General features: G+C 40.7%; 1 protein-coding gene across 6 annotated transcripts in view; it reads right to left on the bottom strand.

The window, feature by feature from the left end:
- hhip (hedgehog interacting protein) overlaps positions 1–22,803 on the bottom strand; it is a 156,399-nt gene that overhangs the window by 46,213 nt on the left and 87,383 nt on the right. For all 6 annotated transcript variants that reach the window (XM_043699011.2, XM_043698993.2, XM_043698985.2 and 3 more), the window contains 2 exons: positions 21,346–21,488; positions 14,897–14,978 (listed from right to left, as the gene is read on the bottom strand). In XM_043699011.2, coding sequence (XP_043554946.2) covers positions 14,897–14,978; positions 21,346–21,488 — 225 coding nt within the window. The remainder of the gene's footprint in view (positions 1–14,896; positions 14,979–21,345; positions 21,489–22,803) is intronic.

The following is a 22,803-nucleotide window of genomic DNA, read 5'->3' on the forward strand; positions in this document are numbered from 1 at the left end:
AATGAGGCAGATATCAGGAAAGTACAAGCTAATTAACTTAACATCAGTAATAGGGAAAATTTAGGACTGATTTGAGGAGACACTTCTTCACCCAAAGGGTTGTGAATCTGTGGAATTCCCTGCCCAGTGAAGTAGCTGAGGCTTCCTCATTGAATAATTTTAAGGCAAAGTGAGATTGATTTTTGAACAGTAAAGGAATTAAGGTGAGCAGGCGAGTAAGTGGAGCTGAGTCCACAAAAAGATTAGCCATGATCTTATTGAATGGCAGAGCAGGCTCAACCGGCCAGATGGCCTACTCCTGCTCCTAGATCTTATATTCTTATCGGGCACTTGGATAAGTTAATCATGTAGAGCCAATATGCTTTTGTCAAAGGTAAATTGTGTTTAACTAATTTAATGGAGTTCTTTGAAGAAATAACTTGAACTTTTGACAAAGAGGAACCGGTCGATGTATTGTACTTAGGTTTCCAGAAAGCATTTTATAAAGTGTCACATCAAATGGTTATTGCAGAAAATAAAAGCTCAATTGTTGGGGATAACATGTTGGGGCATGGATAAAAGATTGCCTGACTAACAGGAAAAAGAGAGTAGGAATAAATGGGTCATTTTCAGGCTGGCAGGATGTCACAGATGATGTGCTACAGGGGTCAGTGCTGAAGCGTCAACTCTTCAGTATTTATGTAAATAATTTGGATGTAGCTAAATTTGACACAAAGATAGATAGGAAAGTGGTTGTGAAGAGAACAAAAGGAGCCTATATGAAGGATATAGACAAATTAAGTGATTGGGCAAAGATTTGGCAAATGGTATCATACAGAATGGAGTGAAATTGTCCATTTTGGCAGAAAGAAAAGAAGCATATTATGTAAATGATGAGATGTTGTGGAACTTTGAGATGCGGAGAGATTTGGGTATACTAATGCATGAACTGCATAAGTTTAGTATGCAGCTATATCACCTAATGAGGAAAGCTAATCGAATGTTATTCTTTATTACAAGGGTAATTCAATGTGAGAGTAGCAAGGTTGCTTCAGTTACACAGTGTATTGGTGAAGGTACGTTTAGTGCACTTTGTACAGTATTACTCACTATACTTACAAAAGGACGTTAATGGTAGAAGCAGTTCAGAGAAGGTTTACTGGACTAATACTGGGAATGAACTGATTGCCTTATTAGTTCTGCATCCTCTGGAGTTTAGAAGAGTTAGAAGTGACTTTATGGAAACATATAAGAGTCTGAGGGCAGTTAACACGGTGGATGTAGGAAGTATGCTGCATCTTGTAGAGAATCTCAATTTGGTTTAAAAATAAATGATTGCCCATTTAAGACAAAACTGGGATAAGGTGAATTTTGATGAAATTAGACAGGAGCTTGCGGGGGTTGGTTGGAGTAGTTTGTTTGCAGGTAAATGGACCTCAGGCAAGTGGGAGGCCTTAAAATGTCAGATAGCTAGAGTTCAAGGTCTGTATGTTCCTGTGAGGGTGAAAGTCAAGTTTGACAGGAATAGGGAACCCTGGATGACAAGAGATATTAAGGCTATGACGAGATAAAAGGAGGTATGGCTCAGGTACAGGCAGCTGGGATTAAGGGAATCTCTGGAAGTATACAGGGGATACAGGAGTTTATTAAAGAATGAAATCAGGAGGGCGAAAGGAGGCATGAGATAGCATTGGCTGAGAAGATTAGGGTGAATCCAAAAGGTTGGTTAAGTATATTAAAGGAAAAAGAATAATTAGAGAGAGAATAGCGCTTCGGCGGGTCGGTGTGGACTTGTTGGGCCGAAGGGCCTGTTTCCACACTGTAAAGTAATCTAATCTAATCTAATAGGGCCCCTTAAGGACATGTATGTGTAGAGCTGCAGGAGTTGGCGAGGTCCCAATGAATATTTCTCCTCTGTGTTTACTGTGGAGAAGGACATGAAGACTTGGGAACTTAGGGAAGTTACTGGTGATATCTTGGGGACAGTCCATGTCACAGGAAATGTTAGATGTGTTCGTATGTATGAGGATGGACAAATCTCCTGGTCCTGACCAGATACATCTAAGATCACTGCAAGAGGCGAGAAAAGAAATTCCAGGGGCCCTACCTGATATTTTTGCACCATCGTTAGCCACGGGTGAGGTCCTGGAAGACTGGGGCTGGGGTAGCAAATGTTGAGCCCTTATTCAAGAAGGGCTGCAAAGGAAAGTGTGGGAACTACAGACCAGTAAGCCAAATGTCTATGGTAGGTAAGTTACTTGAGAAGATTCTGAAATATAAGATATACATGCATTTGGAAAGACAGGATTTGATTAGAAATAGTCAGCTTGGCTTTGTGCGTGGGAGATCATACCTCACAGATTTGTTAGAGTTCTTTGATGAAGTAATCAGGAAGGTTGACAAGAGCAGGGCAGTAGACGTAGTCTCTTTGGATTTCAGTAAGGCCTTTGTTAAGGTTCCACATGTTAGGCTGCTCTGGAAGGTTAGATCGCATGGAATCTGGGGGGGCTGGCAAATTGGATACACAATTAGCTTGATGGTAGGAAGCGGAGGGTAATAATGAAAGGATGATTGTCGGACTGGAGGCCTGTGACTAGTGGAGTGCCTCAGGGGTTGGTGCTGTTTGTGGTCTATATCAATGATTTGGATGAGAATGTACAAGGCATGATTAGCAAGTTTGCAGATGACACTAAAATAGGTGGTTTCAAGGACAGTGAGGAAGGTTATCAGAAATTGCAGCAGGATTGTGATCAGCTGGGGAACTGGGCTGAGAAATGGCAAATGGAGTTTAACATAGATAAGTGTGAGGTCTTGCATTTTGGAAAGTCGAATCAAGGTAGGAGTTTCTTGGTGAATGGTAGGCCCTTAAGGAATGTAGTGGAACAGAGGGATCTTGGAGTTCAGGTGCATGGTTCTCTGAAAGTAGAGTCACAGGTAGACAGGGTAGTGAAGAAGGCTTTTTACACACTGGTCATCAGTCAGGGCATTGAGTATAGAAGTTGGGAAGCTATGTTGCAGTTGTACAGGATGTTGGTGAGGCTGCACTTGGAATATTGTGTTCAGTTTTGGTCACCTTGCTATGGGAAGGATGTTATTAAACTGGAAAGAATACAGAGGAAATTTATAAGGACATTGTCAGGACTCAAGGATCTGAGTTATTGGGAGATGTTGGACAAGCTAGGGCTTTTTATTTAGAGCAATAGGAGAATGAGGGGGGAACCTTAGAGAAGTGTATAAGATGGTGAGAGGCATGGTTAGGGTGAATGCAGTCAGTCTTTTTCTCAAGGTTGGGGAATCAAGGACTAGAGGGCATCAGTTTAAGGTTAGAGAGGAAAGAATAAAAGGGAACCTGAAGGGCAACCTTTTTACATAGAGGATGGTACACATATGGAATGAGCTGCCAACAGAAGTGGTTGTGGTGGGTACACTAACAACATTTAAAAGGCATTTGGACAAATACATGGATAGAAAAGGTTTAGAGGGATTTGGGCCAAGCGCAGGGAAATGGGGTAAGCGTGGATGGACATTTTGGTCAGTATGGACCAGTCTGGGCCAAAGGGCCTGTCTCCATGCTGTCGGACTCTATGACCCTTTGAGGAAAAACCTTTCCATCAGAGGGTTCAAAAAGTTGAAATTCTCTTCCTCAAAATGCAGAGAATGCAAAATATTTAAATGTTTTAAGACACAGGTAGATAGATTCTTGATTACCAAAGGAATAATAGGTTATCAGGGATTTGCAGGAATGCAAAATTAGGGTTAAAAATCAAATCCATGTTGGCAGTTAATAATCAAGAGATCCAGAGCTGTAGCTGAGTGTTTAGTCTCTGTTCACTCTATGCAACTAAGATCTGGATAATATTGCTGTTAGTACATTATGGCATTTTTTTTTCTCTAAGTTCAGAATGGGTCTCCAGCTTAACTATCCTGATTACAGAAACCCTGCCCCCAAAGCTGATTTTTTGTTTTGCTTATGGAGAGGTTGGGCAGTTGTAGATTTCATTTCTATGGTTCGTGAGGCAGCTGCACGTGTTAAAGTGTTGCTGCCTTCAAATAGACACAGTTTTCTACAGTGGGATGACGAAAACATATCTGTGGTCTCACACTTTTCTTGAGCAGGTCTAAACTCACTGGAGTCCTTTGCAGAGATAGGAAACCTTTTGGGGAGTTACCCTCTTGGGAAGTCAAGAGTGCCCTCTGGAATTGTTAAAATTAGAATCGATTGGCATCAGAAGTTGCTACATTCATCGCAACTGTCAAACAGTCATGGCATTTAAATTCCTTGGAACTGTCAAGCTATAAAGGCATTTTAATCTCTTGGTCTTTAAATAAAAAAAACATATGCAGTTTTAAAGAAAAGATCTGCCTGCTATTTCACCCTGCCTGTTACCATAAGCCTTTCTATTATGTTGCCACAAGTCTGAGTGCAATAATTATAGGATTGTTCTGCATGTCTGATTTCACAACCTCAGGTGATGCCTGGTTTAAGTGTAAACTCCAGGTCTTGGGCATGAGGCTAAGATAACGAATAATTGTTTTGTTTTAACAAATCAAATCGTTGATGCAATTTAAATATATTGAGGTTTAAAAATCAGTTCTGCTTTCAAAATAATAAATTCATCAATAGACAATTAGAACTTTACTGTATTTCATCTCAGCATGGATCCTGAGCTCTGTCCTTATGGATAATGGATGCATTGTCATGGAGGACGTAAGGGATAAGAGTGGTGGCTGATGAGCATGGTTGGACATAAGATGACAGTAAGTTGGTGTAATGGCTATAAAGGACAATTGGCTGGGTGCAGTTGCATAGGTTGGCATGGAGGGTGTGTGGGGCCATTGGTTAGCAAGATCACAAGAAGGAGGAATAGGCGTAAGCTATTTGGTTCCTTGTTCTGTTCCTCCATTCAAAAGGATGATGGCTGGTTGATCTAACATTCCCCATATCTGCATTCCTGTGTTTCCCCACTGATCAAGAATTGATCTATTTCACAAGGACTTTGGCCTCATAGCCCTTGAGTATTGGAGATGGGATGTCATGTTGCACTGTACCAGACCTTGATTAGGCCACCTTTAGAATACTGCGTTCAACTCTGGTCTCCTTGCCATAGGAAAGATGTTGTTAAACTTGAAAGGGTTCAGAAAAAATGTTGCGAGGATTGTCGGGTTTAAGCCATAGGGAGAGGCTGGATAGGCTGGGGCTTTTTCCCCTGGAGCGTCGGAAACTGACAGGTGACTTTATAAAATCATGAAGGGCATGGACAGTGTGAATAGATGAGGTCTTTTTTCTCAGGATAGGGGGAAATCCAAAACTAGACAGGTTTAAGGTGAGAGGGAAAAGATTTAAAAGGGACCCAAGGGGCAACTTTTTCATGCAGTGGGTGGCGCATGTAGAGAACAATCTGCCAGAGGAAGTGTCATTCCTGATGAAGGGCTTATGCCCGAAACGTCGATTCTCCTGCTCCTTTGATGCTGCCTGACCTGCTGTGTTTTTCCAGGACCACATTTTTCAGCTCTGATCTCCAGCATCTGCAGTCCTCACGTTTTCCAGCACCACTCTAATCTCCAGCACCCACAATACTCACTTCTGCCAGAGGAAGTGGTTGAGGCTGGTACATTTTCAACATTTAAAAAAGCATCTGGATGAATACGTGTATTGAAAGGGTTTTAGAGGGATGTGGGCCAAATGCTGACAAATGGGACTAGATCAGTTAGGATAGCTGGTCAGCATGGATGAGATGGACCAAAGGATCTGTTTTCATCTTGTATAACTCTCAAGCCTCTGAGATGAAGAAATTGCTCCTCATCACAATCTTAAATTGGCGCACCTATATACTCAGAATGTGCCCTTTGGCCCTTGACTCTCACATGAAGGGAAAACATCCTACCAGTATTTACCCTGCCAACCCATTAAAAAGCCTGTATTTTTCAATGACATCACCTTTCATTTTTCTAAACTCCAGTGAGTATAATCCCAAATCGCTTAGCCTTTGCTTATGAGACAATTCCTCCATTCCAGAGATCACTCGCGTGAACATTCTCTGACCTGCCTCCAAATGAAATAATATTTCCTTAAATAAGAGGACCAAGATTGCTACAGTGCTCCAGGTGTGCTCTCAACACTTACAGGAAGACTTACCCTACTCTTATACTCGAAACCCCTTGAAATAGGGGCCTATATTCCATTCGCCTACCCGATTACCTGTTGCAGCTGTGTGGCTTGCTTTCTGTGTTTCTTGCACAAGTACTGTCAGAGCAGCTTTCTGCAGATTTTCTCCATTTACAGAGGAACCTCGATTATTCAGCATTCGATTATCCGAATATCGAATTATCCGGCAAGATCGTAAGGTCCCGATGCTTGGCTAAACTATGTTGTCCGGCATTCGATTATCCAGAATTCAATTAACCGAATGAAACACTCCCCGCCCTTGTCCCTTGGATAATTGAGGGTCCTCTGTAAATAGTATTCTGTTCTTCGGTTTTCTTTTGTATCAAGGACCGTATGCAGATCGATGGGAGGGGTCACGAGAAGGCATGGATTGGATATGTGGAGGGTGTGTTGGTTGAGAGAGTATGAGGGGTGAGGAATGATTTTGCTTCATTTCCTTGCAAGGCCCCAAGCACCAAAGCTGGCTTTTTACAGTGCTTACTTCACACCTGGCAGCCTCTGTGGCTTGACCACAGTATTTATGGAGCTGCTGACCTGATTCCAATTACTGCCAGCCCCCACCCCCCCTCCCCCCAATCTGGAACCCAAATCAGAACATTTTTACAGAGAAAATTCAGGCATACGTGTTAAATAAAACTTAAGTGGGAAACCCTTGAAAAGTTGCCGCTCTGAATTAGAGGTTAGTTCTGGATGTAAGTTTGCTCGCTGAGCTGGAGGGTTCAATTTCAGACATTTTGTCACCATACAAGGTAACATCATCAGTGAGCCTCTGGATGAAGCATTGGTGGTATGGCCTGCTTTCTATTTATATGTTTAGGTTTCCTTGGGTTGATGATGTCATTTCCTGTGGTTATGTCATTTCCTGTTCTTTTTCTCAGGGGGTGGTAAATAGGATCCAAGTCAATGTATTTGTTGATAGAGTTCCTGTTGGAATGCCATGCTTCTAGGAATTCTCATGTGTGTCTTTGTTTGACTTGTCCTAAGATGGATGTGTTGTCCCTTGTAGAGGTCAGGGCTTAGCACTGGTTGAACAAAAAAATACTTAAATAAATTTTGGGGAGTTGTGGTTCTTTCTTACAACAATTATGAGGACCAAATGGGGTTTATGTATGAAATCAAGAAGTAGATGTAGACATTTCAGTGTTCTGATAATAGCTAATCAGGATCTGCAGTCCTAAATTTATGTTATTTCTTAATTTTCTACTTTCCAATCCCTGTGCTTAGCTGCACATACTTCTTCATGACGTGGAGGTGCCGGAGTTGGACTGGGGTGGACAAGGTCAAAAATCAAACGATACCAGGTCATAGTCCAATGGGTTTATTTGAAGTTGCAGACTTTTGGAACTCAGCTCCTTCCTCAGGTGTGGTATGATAGAGAAGTTTAAGACATAGTACGTACAAGCAAAACGTTATCAACTTTAAAACTAGCTGCACTTGTTGAATCCTTTAATCAGTTAAGAGATATACTACTGATTAAAATGCAAAATCCAGATTCCTTTCAAGTCTTTGTCCCTAGATAACTGAAGGATTTATCCATGTACAAGAGATGATATCTCAGGATAGACAATGAACTTTAGCTGTGAGGTCCCGCTTTGAATCTATGTTTTAAGCTGAGGTCAGGTTTTACTTTTTGACAGAAATGAATCTTGAATGAAATAATTCCCCTTAGCGTGTGTATGTGTATGTGCGTGCGCGTGCATGAACGTTTGAGTGTGTGCACACGCGCACGCATGTGCATTTGAGAGGGTGTGTGTACACATTTGAGACAGTGCTAGAGTGTGTTTGTGTGTGTATATTTGGGAGAGTGCAAGTGTGCATGTGTATGCATTTCAGATTGTGTGTGAATGTGTGCGTGTGTGTGTATATGTGAGTATAAGTGTTTGTGTGTGGGAGAGGGTCTGTGTGTGTGTGTGCGCGTGTGCGTGTAGTGAGTCTGTGTGTGGGAGTATGTAGTGTGGTGGGATTTGCCTGTAACATGACATGAATCCAAGATCACAGGTGAGGGGTACCCCCATGGGTACAGTCAACATGACCATAAAATCAAGACATGGCAGACCATTGACATGGATACTACCATCACACGTGGGAACGCCACCCACTATATACATGGCAGGTACTCATGTGACTGGGCCAATGTTGTCTATCTTATACAATGCAGGCAAGGATGACCCAAGGCATGGTACATTGGCGAGACTATGCTGACACTACGACAACAGATGAATGGATACCGCGCAATAATCAACACACAGTGGGGTTTCCTCCTAGTGGGGCAACACTTTGGCGGTCCAGGACATTCAACCTCCGACCTTCGCATGAGTGTCCTCCAAGACAGACTTTGAGATATGCAACAACGCAAAATCGCTGGGCAGAGGTTGATAGCTAAGTTCCGTATCGGTGAAGACGGCCTCAACTGTGATCTTGGGTTCATGTCACACTACAGGCAACCCCACCACACCATACACTCTCACTCACACATGCGCACACACACACTCTCTCTCACACGCATGCATTCTCTCTCACACGCACACTCAGACACACTCACACAAACACAGACTCTTCCACATACCCTCACTCTCACACACATTCTCTCACACACTCTGTCACTCACAAACACACACACACTCTCTCACATGCAAACACACTCTCTCACTCACACACATGCGCGCACACACATACATGCGCGCACGCACACACACACATGCACGCATACACACACATGCGCGCACGCACACACACACACTCTCTGTCACCCCCACCCATACACACAGACTGGGAGGAATTTATTTCATTCATTTATTGCATTCTATCAAAAAAAAACTGACCTCAGCTTAAAACTTCAGACAGATTTGAAGTGGGACCTCACATCTAAAGTGCGTGGTCTATCCTGGGATATCACCTCTAACACCTTGATAAAACCTTTAATTATCTAGTGACAAAGACTTGAAAGGAAGCTGGATTTTGCATTTTAATCAGCAGTCTACCTCCTAACTGATTAAAGGATTCAAATAGGAAAGCTAGTTTTGAAGTTGTTAACATTTTGCTTATAAATATTGTGTCTTATACCTCTCTATCAGACCACATCTGAGGAAAGACTTGAGCTCCGAAAGCTTATAATTTCAAATAAACCTGTTGGACTATAGCCTGGTGTTGTTTGACTTTTGACCATATGCTTCTTCAGGCAGAGTGAAGTAAAGAAGCCAAAGACTACTCTCAGAGAGTATATATATCTTTGTGACTATAAATAGTTGAATTTCTGAATATAAACAAAGTGAAATAGGTATATTAAAAATGTGACTCATCGCCTCTCTGCCTCATGATTTTTACTTTGAAAACAGTTTTTATCAATATCTGGGTTGAGACAATTGTACATGTATTAACCACCCAATTCTAAATCATGTATTTTATGAAGTACTTTATGAATAACTTACCACTAGAACTACATTAAAACATGCAACTAAAGGCAAACCTACTGCTGGATGTAGAAAAACCTAACTGCACATTTCCATAATACACAAACTGTGCACCTGCCATTTTTATTCACACAGTGGTCAGGTTCACAGTGCAACTTGTGGGCCATGTTAGAGAGTAGGATAAGTGTGGATTTGGAGGTGGGCGAAAGAGCATCATCTCACTTTGATTCCTCAATAGAGTATCCCAGCTTGCCACAGGGTTTAAAGACCCCAAAGACCTTAAACCTCAGCCCTCACCATTTGCTTTCCCTCGATCCATAATGCCATCCCATGGCTCCTGAGATCATCTATTCCACCCCAGCGACCTTGTGTCTCCCCTATAGCCTCTTGCCCAATCCTTGGATTCCATGTAATTTGAATGGAAAAACAATTATGGGAAACAATGAATCTCTCACCATTTAATAAAAGGATACAGAAAACATGCATTCTGCTACTTAAACAGAAGTTGCATTATTTGTAATCCTATTAACTGTCGAGATTAGCGTGCTGTTGGATAAGCACAGCAGGTCAGGCAGCATCCGAGGAGCAGGAAAATTGACGTTTTAGGAGTGAGGCAAGGAGCCTCAGGAGTGGATAGGGGTGGGGCTAATTAACTGTGTCAACCAGAAATCACACTGAATGAATTTTGTTCATACTGGTGCTTGAAACTGTCATTCATTCTCAGATGAACAGAAAGAACACATTTTGTGCTACAAAAGCATTAGCATTCGAAACTGATAATGACCAAGCCCTTCCCATCAATAATACTCTCCTGAATGGAAAGAACAGAAGGTGCTCACTTCAATTTCAAAGCAAAGTCTCTTCCAACTGATGTGAAGGAGAAAATGGTTAGATGTTTTTAAGTATCAAAACTAATTATTTTACATCAGCTAGAGCCATTTAAGACTTAGCAGAAAACATGAAGGAACGGCTTGATAGGGCACATTGTAACATTTTTCATTGCCTTATGGTGCACTCTCCATTGAAAAAGCATTATAATACAACAGAACAAATACTGAATGCTGGTTCATACAAGCATCAACTTACCCTTAAAGAATGGATCCCATTGGGCAATCGTGACACTAACAACGCAGAGAGACATAGAGTCATAAAAACCAACAGCACGGAAACAGATCCTTTGATCCAACTTGTCCATGCTGACTAGATATCCTAACCTAATCTACTCCCATATCCCTCCAAACCCTTCCTATTCATATACCCATCCAGATAACTTTTAAATGTTGTAATTGTACCAGCCTCCACCACTTCCTCTGACAGCTCATTCCATACCCTCTGCATGAAAAAGTTGTCCCTTAGGTTCCTTTTATATCTTTCCCCTCTCACCCTTAACCTATGCCCTCTAGTTCTGGACTCCCACAAGCCAAGCAAAAGACCTTGTCTATTTATCCTATCCATGACCCTCATAATTTTATAAACCTCTATAAGGTCACCCCTCAGCCTCTGACACTCCAGGGAAAACAGCTCCAGCCTATTCAGCCTTTCCCTATAGCTCAAATCCTCCAACCCTGGCAACATCCTTGTAAATCTTTTCTGAACACTTTCAAGCTTCATAACATCCTTCTGATAGGAAGGCGACCAGAATTACACACAATATTCCAAAGTGGCCTAACCAATGTCCTGTACAGCCACAACACGACCTCCCAACTCTTTTATACTCAATTATCTGTCCAATAAAGGAAAACATACCAGATGCCTTCTTCACTATCCTATCTACCTGCGACTCCACTTTTAAGGAACTATTAACCTGCACTCCAAGGTCTCTTAGGGTGAAATGCAAGGCTGGTGGGTGCAGTGAACGCTGGATGACGAGAAAAATTGAGGTTTTGGTTAAGAAAAAGACAGAAGCATATGCCAGGTTTGGACAGCAGAGATCGAGTGAATCCTAAGCAGAGTATAAAGGTAGCAGGAGTATACTTAAGAAGGAAATCAGGAAGGCAAAAATGGGGCATGAGATAACTTTGGCAAATAGGGTTAAGGAGAATCCAAAATGATTTTATAAATATATTAAGGACAAAAGGGTAACTAGGGAGTGATTAGGGCCCCTCAAAGATCAGGAAGGCAGCCTATGGGTGGAACCACAGGAGACAGAGGAGATACTAAATGAGTATTTTACATCAGTGTTTACTGTGGAGAAGGACATGGAAGATACAGAATGTGGGAAAAAAAGATGGTGACATCTTAAAAAATGTCCATATTATAGAGGAGGAGGTGCTGGATGTCTTAAAACACATAAAAGTGGATAAATCCCAAGGACCTGATCAGGTGTATCCTAGAACTCTGTAAGAATCTAGGGAAGTGATTGTTGGGTCTGTGCCAAGATATTTGTATTATCGATAGTCACAGGTGAGGTGATGGAAGACTGGAGGTTGGTTAACGTGGTGCCACTATTTAAGAAAGGTGGTAAGGAAAAGCCAGGGAATTACAGACCGGTGAGCCTGACATCGGTGAGGGACTGAATTTACATGGATTTGGAAAGGCAAGGACTGATTAGGGATAGTCAACTTGGCTTTGTGCATGGGAAATCATGTCTCACAAACTTGATTGAGTTTTTTGAAAAGTAACGAAGAGGATTGATGAAGGCAGAGCGGTGGACATGATCTATATGGACTTCAGTAAGGTGTTCGACAAGATTCCTCATGGTAGACTGATTAGCAAGATAAGTCACATGGAAAACAGTGAGAACTAGCCATTTGGATACAGAACTGGCTTGAAAGTAGATGACTGAGGGTAGTGGTGGAGGGTTGTTTTTCAGACTGGAGGCCTGTGACCAGTCGTGTGCCACAAGGATTGGTGCTGGGTCCACTACTTTTCATCATTTATGTAAATAATTTGGATGTGAACATGGGAGGTATAGTTAGTAAATTTGTAGATGACACCAAAATTGGACAACTACCTGATGAAGGAGCAGCGCTCCGAAAGCTAGTGCCTCCAAATAAACCTGTTGCACTATAACTTGGCGTTGTGTGATTTTTAACCAAAATTGGAGGTGTAGTGGACAGCAAAGAAGGTTACCTCAGAGAACAAAGAGATCTTGATCAGATGGGCCAATATGCTGAGGAGTGGCAGACGGAGTTTAATTTATATAAATGCGAGGTGCTGCATTTTGGAAAGGCAAACCAGAGCAGGACATATACACTTAATGGTAAGGTCCTGGGGAGTGTTGCTGAATGAAGAGACCTTGGAGTGCAGGCTCATAGTTCCTTGAAAGTGGAGTCGCCGGTGATTAGGACAGTGAAGGAGGTGCTTGATATGTTTTCCTTTATTGAACAGAGCATCGAGTATAGGACTTGAGAGGTCATTTGCAGCTGTACAGGACACTGGTTAGGCCACGTTTGGAATATTGTGTGCAACACATTTATGTGAAATGCAAAACCCAATTGTGACATTTGAAAGTGTAAAAACACTCCTCACGTTTAGATTAGATTAGATTACATTACAGTGTGGAAACAGGCCCTTCGGCCCAACAAGTCCACACCGACCCGCCGAAGCGCAACCCACCCATACCCCTAACCTAACACTATGGGGCAATTTAGCATGGCCAATTTACTTGACCTGCACATCTTTGGACTGTGGGAGGAAACCGGAGCACCCGGAGGAAACCCACGCAGACACGGGGAGAACGTGCAAACTCCACACAGTCAGTCGCCTGAGGCGGGAATTGAACCCGGGTCTCTGGCGCTGTGAGGCAGCAGTGCTAACCACTGTGCCAGCACGTTTCTTTCAAAATGTTTCAGAATGCTCCTACAGAAAATGGAGTGGGGATAAAGTGTGGCTATTTGGAGATCAAAATACACCTCTGCACCGGATAAAAATTTAACCCCAAATGTGTATGCAAATTCTTGAAGTTTACTATCACTGTCACCAATGTAAGGTACTAATCTTGGGGCAGATGGTGGCTCAGTAATTAGCACTGCTGCCTCACAGCGCCAGGGACCTGGGTTTGATTCTATCCTCGAACGAGTGTCTATGTGGAGTTTGCACGTTTTCCAATATGAGTGTGGTTTTCCTCCAGGTGCTCTGGTTTCCTCCTACAATCCAAAGATGTGCAGATTAGGTGGACTGGCCATGGGACATGCAGGGTTAGATGGATAGGGTGGGTCTGGGTGGGATGCTGTTTGGTGGGTCAGTGAGACTTGATGGGACAAATTGTAGGGATTCCACAATTCTATGAAATCTAACAGCAATGAAAGATATACCTAATGTGGTCAATCACAAACAGTGCAAAACTGAGACCAGACATCTCCTGTTTAGATTAGATACAGTGTGGAACAGGCCCTTTGGCCCAACAAGTCCACACCGACCCTCCAAAGAGCAACCCACCTAGAACCATTCCCCTACACCTAACACTATGGGCAATTTGGCATGGCCAATTCAGCTAACCTACACATTTTTGGATTGTGGGAGGAAACCGGAGCAAACCCACGCAGACATGGGGAGAAAGTGTAAACTCCACACAGACAGTTGCCTGAGACGGGAATTGAACCCGGGTCTCTAGTGCTGTGAGGTAGCAGTGCTAACCACTGTGCCACCGTGCCACCCTTTAAACCAGTGCTAGTAAACCAATGATCTCAAAAGTACATTAAGGATGACAGGAGATAATAATAATGATCTACAATAAAACTATAAAAATGATGAAAATAAACTTAGCTGTTCTGAGCTGATGGTTCTAAAATATTTTAAATTAGTTAGCATGGGAGACAGGATCTCCTCAGATTGTTCAACATGCATCATATTCTATATTAGAGTGTAAATTCAAAAGTAACCTTGACATCTAGACCACTATTTTTTATGATGATCTACGTCAGTAAAAGCAATAACAACCAGATTTAATCTTCATTGCTTTATGGATTCATAACAGTAACCAATCAAACTGGCATTAATTTTGCTCTAATGACTTTTGAAACAAGCAAATTCAACAACAATGTTATAAAACAGATTGAATATCAGGCGCTACCAAAAACAGGAACTCCTTTTAATCCTCCCTGAATTTTCTGTAATTATGTGGTTAAAGTGAAATGCATAAAAATTTAAAGGTGTGTTCTCAAATTCTGAGGCTTTCCTATGGCAGGTACAATGACATAAGCTTTACTTGTGCCTAAGATTTAATGGTTAACAAAATACAGATACTAGATGATCTTTTACTCCATAATTGAATAGCTTGATGGTGCTCTCTGTGTCGTTTTCACTCATTCTTTATATCAGCTGCTAATATAATGACACCGATTGATACCATGTGGTGTATAAACTGCATATGTGGTCCATGAATACATAAGGGCTGTACCTTTTTGGGTCAATCAATTTGTAAACCTTTCCACTATGTGCTTCTGTCACACTCTTGCTGCTTGCCAAAATGTACACCTCACCTGCAAACACCAAATTAGAAAGTTTTCAAACGCATTGCCTTTAGGCAGTCTGTGTATTATTGTTTATTAATGCATTATTCATATCCATTAAGAAAGTTCATGATTATTAATTTTCTTTTCATTCAAAAGCCACTTATCTTTCTGTAAACAAAGATGTCAAATCAAGTCAACACATACACATTTTTTTACAATGACTCAATGTCAACTGTAGGAACATACGAGTCAACTATTTAGTCCCTTAAACCTGTTCCACCATTATATGAGATTACGGATTATCTGTGACCTAATGTCACATACCTGTTTTTGCCCAGGATATAAAAACCCATCGTTCTTATTTAAAATTTACAATTGATCTCGCATCAATTGCTGTTGTAGAAGAGAGTTCAAACTTCTACTACTGTTTGTGTGTGGAATATATCCTACAGAAGAACTTAATAGTGCCACCAGAACTGGGATCTCTAATGAGTGGGCTGGCTAATCAGATGGGAGCCAAAACATCAGCTTCCAAATGGTGGGTTGAGTTTAAGAGATTACATCAGAACTGATCTGGGATTCTTGGTTTCCAGTGACAGAAATGTCTTTACAATTACAGGCCACAAATACTCACTAAATCACAATTTATCCAAATAAAATCAAAATTAAGCCAACAACAAATAGAAAATTTGTGCAATCTGATTTAGAGCTTGTTAAGATGTGGTGCATTAGTTGAGGTGGCCCATTCAGATCATACGTGAATGACTGTGTCTGGTGAACACTGAGCTAAAGGGAAAAGATCAGGAGAGGTGAGAGAGTAATCGGTGGGGGCAGGGGGTGGGGGGGAATGGGATTCAGGATTTGATTGGAGAGATGTGAGAGTGGTGTGGATCCCAGGACATCATACAGAATCATGAGGGGCTAAATGATGGAATAAAAGATTTTTAAGTTTCGAAGATGACATCTGAATATTTTTTAAACAGACAAAGACCACAGGAAACTAGAGCAGGGAGTGCTTGGCCACAAATCACAAAAAGGCTAGCACACGAGTTCAGTAAATAACAGGGAAGGCAAATGGACTGTTGGCCATTATTTCAAAGGGAATGGAACACAAAAATAGGGAAGTCTTGGGAGACCTATACAAGGTATGGGTTAGACAAGACCTGGAATACTGTAGAGTTCTGGTTCCTTTATATTAGGAAAATACACAGGGACTGCAGGCAGTTCAGAGAAGGTTCAGTGTGGGTTAATTCTAGATATAGGGGGATTGTCTTATGAAAAGAAGTTGAGTAGGTTGATTCTGTATTCAATGGAGTTTTGAAGAATGGTAAGAGACTTTATGGAAACACACAAGATCGTTAGGGGGCTTAACAGGCTGGATACAGAGAAATGGTTTCCCCTGTGGGAAACTCAAACACCAGGGACAAATTCTCCCAGTAAAGGATTACCTATTTAAGACAAATCTAGAGGTGCCAGTGTTGGACTGGGGTAGACAATGTCAGAAGTCACATGACATTGGGTTATAGTCCAAGAGGTTTATTTGAAATCACAAGCTCCTTCATCAGGTGAAATCAGGTTTCGGAGCAGGGCTCTGAAGGCTTGTGATTTCAAATAAACCTGTTGGACTGTAACCTGGTCTCTCTGACCTTATTTAAGACAGGGATAAGGAGGAAATTCTCCTCTCATGAGGTTGTGAATCTGTTGAATTCTTTACCGCAGAGGCTGGGTCATTAGGCATGTTCAAGACTGAGACAGGCAGATTTTTAAAATCAGAAATGAAGTGTTATGGGGAAAAGGCAGAAAAGAGGAGCTGAAAGTTATCAGATCAGTTGTGAACTAACTGATGGGTCAAATACTTTGGCTCATACATCTTAAGAGTCTTTCAGGTTTGAGACCTTGACAATATCCTTCCAAACTCAAAAATATTGTTCCCCAGCTAACTTGCTCCCTGCTTACAGAACCACTTTACTCATTTTACGAGCCTTTTCTAGGCCCCTTGGAGCTACACAGCAATTGCTTGATGATACGTTTTGCCACTTCCTGCTACTCTGCCTTGTGATCTTTCATGCTGCAGGGGATGGTTGTCTACCTTCTAACGTTAACATTAAATTATGTGTACCACTTATTTTTTCATTTGGTATTTGGGCCTTCCTGATTAAAGTCTCCCCCTATTTTCTCTCCTGAAAGGACTAGCTTGCATCCTTAGACTCTGTCCCAGACTCTTCAACTGCCAAATATAGTTTTCCTGTAGTTAGTTTATCTATTCCTATGAATAACTTGAAAACTCCAATCAAATCATCACTTAACATCTGAAATTCCAGGAACACAACCTTAGATTGTATATCTCCTTATAAATTAAACACTGGAGTCCAGCTATGCTTATTATATGTTAATTACATACTAAGGGCAGGCTTTCAGAAAACTTGCTTTAAAGGTGACTTAATTTGTTTTGTCTTTATTTACATAAATCTTGCTGCAGTTACTACAAGATTGAGAGATATTAGATATATGGGGTAAGATCTATAAGCAAGTTTTGCAAGGAGGATGAGGGGGAAATAAAGGGTAACGACCATTATGTCCTCACACTGTTTATTATTAAATACTGTTTATTATCTAAAATTCTTGTTATCTAATATTAACTAATGAATATTTATTCTTAGAACTAAAACATTACATGCCCACAATTATAAAGTGAGATCACTGAACCTAAGGAATACCGCATTCTCAACCCCTTCACCAGGAATAATCTGTGAAATCAGACTGGCCAATTACTTTCAGTGGATGCAGATGCAATGATTCACCACTCCATAAAACTTTTAAAAAGCTGCCAAGCACTGACAAGCTCCATTAAATTTGATCTTGTTCCAGAATAGATATGTTTGCAATACTATCTTACTGTACCTTCAAATAAAAAATGTGGAAATTAAGGAAGGCGCCAAAAATACAATAAATCCATTCCACGATAATATGCTTGCAATGCATAAACAAAGTGTGTTGCAGGAGCAGTCATGTCACTGACAGGAACAGGATTTTCTGCTTGAACCACTTATCTCAGCTGCTTTGCTGCAGATAGGATCTTTTGACTAACTGAGGCAGGGTTCTTAGTCCCGACATGGGATTCTATTTGGAGCCACAGAGAACGGCTGTAGCATTGCCTATGGCCTTCCATTGTTTAGCATGGCTGGGTGTCATTTTGTTAGTTGAAGTCATTCTTCTTCGCATTTTCAAAAATTCATTCATGGCGTATCGACATCACTTGCTAGGACATAATTTATGGGCCATCCTTAATTGGCCAGAGCGCAGTTAGAAGTCAATCACACGTGTAGGTCAGATTCCCTTTCCTAAAGAATGTCAGTGAACGAGAATCGATAATTGTTACATGGATGCCATTACAGCAGCATAAAATTCTAATTTTTGTTGAATTTCAATTTCACCATCGGCCCTGGTTATCTTGAATCCACCTCCCCAGTTTATTATCCTGGCGGTCTGGATCAATAGTCCCATCGCATTACCATTACACCAACACATTCCACACAATGAAGCACATGGGCACTCCACAGCTGTCATTTTTAAGTCACCACTTGCCTAGACAAGTGCTTTAGGACAGAAGAAGCTAGAGCAGAGAGCAGAAATGTGTTGTCCAGCCCATCAGGCTGCCACGCCCTTCAGCAAGATCATGGTTGATTTGACCAGGCCTCCCCTCTTCGTTCCGGCCAGCCCATCATAGCCCTGAGTTTGCTATCTTTCAAAAATCTATCTATCTCTTCAAATGCTTTCAATGATCTATCCTCCACAACTCTCCAGGGTACAGAATAGCAGATCTTCAGTACCGTCTGGGAGAGCAATTCCTTCATATATCACTTTTAAATGAGAGCCCCCTTGTTCTGTAACTGTGTCCCCGCGCTCAAGATTTTCCCCACAAATGGAAACATCTTCTCAACATCTGCCCTGTCCAGCTCCCCTTCGAATCTTCTATATTTCAGTAAGACCACCACTCATTCTTCTAAAAGATAAATTCTTTCATCCCAGGAACCAGCTAATGAACCTCTGTAAAACTATCCAACCTGAGTACATCCTTTCTTAAACAGAGGGACCAAAACTGTACCCAAGAACCCTAGGTGTGATCTCAGCAACAGTTGTATTTTTTAAGCTTCAAATGCCAAAATTCCATTTGCTTTCTGCAGAAGAACACGCAGAATGCTCTCCACTGTATTTCTGGACTCTTTCTCAATTTGAATTGTAGTCTACTTTTGATTCTTTCTATCAAAGTGCTTAACTTCGTGCTTACCTATGTTTAACCTCGTGTGCCAAGTTTAGGCCCAGCCACTCCACCTAACTATAGCCCCTTGCAGATTCATTTGTCCTCATCATAACACACTCCCTCATCTATTTTGGTGTCATCAGCAAAGTTAAATGACATTACACTCAGCTCCCCCTCCTCACAAGTCACTAATATAGGTAGTAAATAATTGATGCCATCGGACTGATCCTTATGGCAGTCCACTGCTGTGTTTTTCCAACCTGTAAAAGACACATCAATTCCAATTCTCTGTCTTCAGTGCGTTAATCAATTCTCAATGCATTCTAATACATTACCCCAGCATGCGAGTTCTACCTTGTGCAATAATTTTTGTATTTCGCTTTAGTGAATACCCTCTGCAAATCCAAGTACACTATATCTACTGGTTTCCCTTTATCAACTCTACTTATTATCACACTTGTCAAATCTGACTTCATTATCACAAAACCATGCTGACTCTGTTTGATTGTGTTAAGCTTTCTAATTCTTCCTGAATAATGAATTTGAGCACTTTCCCAATGACAGATATTAAGACTAACTGGCCTTTGGCTACCTGATTTCTGTTTCCCTCCCTTTTTGAATGCACAAGTATATATTGTCCTTAGAGGTTCTGGGTGCAAATCCAATCATTTGACACATACTTGTCAATGTGTGACATTGGAGTGTCTTTCTATACTTTGGTGGGTATTTTCTACATCATTCCTAATTTCCCGCTGCCGTGACCAAAATAGTGTAGCAAGCAGGGCACAATCTTTGCAAAACAAATTCTGTACTTTATATATTATTTTAACTACACTCTGCAGTTCATGAGCATAGGGCACTTTTAAGTTTTTAATGCCTCTTTAAATGATCATCTGTAGATTAGACTCCCAGAAGTGACCTCCCTGCCATGTCATAGCAATGAACGACACTGACTGATCAATTACCAATGGTGGATGCTCAGCAAACTGCAGAACTGAAACAAAAACAGAAAGTGCTGGAGAAACTCAACAGTTCTGACAGCAGTTGTGGACAGAACTGTTCTGATGAAGGGTCACGGGACTCGAAACGTAACTCTGTTTTTCTCTCTGCAGATGCTGCCAGACCTGCCTCATTTCTCCAACACTTCCTGTTCTTGCTTCATATCTTTAGCATACATTTCAAACTTCCATTCTGAAGCCTATTATTCTTGAATCATGTGATTCCAAAATGACTTTTTCCATTTTCTCCCCTACCAACTCTTTGACAATAACCTGCATCCATATCGATTCCAGCTCCTTTAACATTGTAAAGCATCTCTGGTCCTTATCAGGAATGTTATCAGAAAAAGGCTATGTCTTGCTTTTTTCCCCTTATTCTTAAACTATTCAAAATGGCACCGAATAATGGTGACAATGGAAGCTTTCCACAATATTTTACTGTATTCTTATTGTAAAATACACATGACAATAACTCATTCATTCATTCAGAAGTTGCCAGCTAGCAACATAAGTTGATTTTAGTAATATGTGAGGTTAGAGGTAAGAATGGAGAAATTAGAATACAAGACTGAAAATTTTGAAATTGAGATCTCTTAGGAGTCAATATGAGTAAGTGAGCATGGAAAAAAAATGGGTGAACAGGAATTGATATAGGTTTGGATGAGGGCAACAGATACAGTCACTCATTAATCGTATGCCTTAAATAAATTGTGCTCTAAGGTCATTTCTTTTGATGAAGGCATTATTTTTCAAGTCTGAAAGGAATATTACAGAGGATGCAAGTGTATATTATATGGAGCATGCTGAGTAGCGGGAACCAAAAAATTTGTAAATCTGCAACTTAACGACTGCGTTCATAACATGTCATAAAACATATGAGCCATGGTATCGGAACCATCTGGTGTTTCTTTACCACCATGGAGGTTGGATCATGATGCAGAACATCACAGGAAATTGGTGTGAGATGGTGAATTACAAAGGAATTAATTATTTTTATATAATGTGCACTTTCAAAAAGTAAATTAATACTCTGATGTGTAACCTAAAAATTCCGTTTATCCAATTAAACATATCTCTAGTAAGCACAAGCAGATGCTTTAGTAGCAATAGTCATCGCAAACATTGGGTTGATTACCTAATTCATCTTCTCCAAATCCCAAAACCGTTCCTGAGATATGACCACTAAGAGAGTTTTCACAGGCAGTACTCGTGCCAAGGCACAAGGTTCGTTCCTGCCACATTTTGTTCATAGGGTTTTGCTGAAGGCTCATCAGTTGCCTGAAATTATGGAAAAGATTGATCATTACTCATATACTACAAAAAATACTTAGATCTACAGCCCCCTCCTAGGTTTTTGAAATAAAGCAAGATTTTTAAAATTACTTTATAACATATATGATATCCAAACTAGTTTAGCCACCCAAACAGGTATTTAGAAGGCCATTAAAACACCCCGCAAGTAAAATAACACTCGTTAGGTGTTAAAATTTTAATCAGACCTAGAATGTACACTGATTATATATGCTAATATCTACAATAATTGGAAGAATCTAAATCTCAGTCCAATTCCAAACACTCTTGTGAAGAACGAAGACATGAACCATAAGTAAGAATCCGAACCAGAGAATCTTGATTAAGTCAGCTAACACAATGCTAATTTATCTTTATATTGGTTTTACTTTATAGGTCAGCTTTTCAATTAGCATTCAAATATGAATGCATACGCAAAATATACTATTTTAAGATTTAAATCATCATGTGCATTGCTATGGTAATCAAAACATTGAAAAATATAGCTTCAACCAGGAGATATGTAGCAATTTGGTTCATAGGCATTTAAATGGCATCTTAAATTTCACTTGTGCATTGCAATACAACCTGTTTTGTCGACCTGCCAAATGCATCAAAAACAATTACATGGACAGCTGGAGATGACGCTTTCTGCCAATTTAAATTTCACAGGTGTTCTTACCTACACAATGTTGGTTAAAACCATCCAAAATCTTGCTCTTGGGTGGTAAGTTTTTCTAATACTTTCTGAACAGCTTTTATAATTCCTAAGGGTTTATATTGGCAACATTATACAGTTATGAGATCAATATCACTTTTATACTGGCACAAGGCTGAAAGCATAAAAAAGGATTCTCAAATCCTTTGAACAACTTAGAGCACATGCTTGGGAAAAGGAATAGAGTTATGAAAGCAAAATGCATAACATTTCCAACTACATAATCCAAAATACATACAACGGAACATTAATCAAACATTTATTCCATCAAATGGACTCAACAAATTGAGAGTAAATCTAGATGAGTGGTAACTCATTCCAAATTCTAGACGAGTGGCAACTCCGCTCTCCAACTAAGTTACCAGCAAGGTTAATGGAATGATGATGAGTTGTATCAACAAGATTATTTTAACTTGCAGCACTTAGGCAGTAATCAGATGGAGAAACAGTTTATCTATTGTAGGATTTGCCTAATTTTCATTCAACAGATTTCAAATGATAATTTCATTAGTTCCACAATGACTGAACAATCCAGAGCATTGTCCTCAATGTCCATTAAATAGTTCCCCTCCTCCATTCAACCAG

Source organism: Chiloscyllium plagiosum, unplaced genomic scaffold (assembly GCF_037043375.1).
Source record: "Chiloscyllium plagiosum isolate Xiang-an unplaced genomic scaffold, Cpla_swu_hap1 HiC_scaffold_1, whole genome shotgun sequence".
Classification (NCBI taxonomy): Eukaryota; Metazoa; Chordata; class Chondrichthyes; order Orectolobiformes; family Hemiscylliidae; genus Chiloscyllium; species Chiloscyllium plagiosum.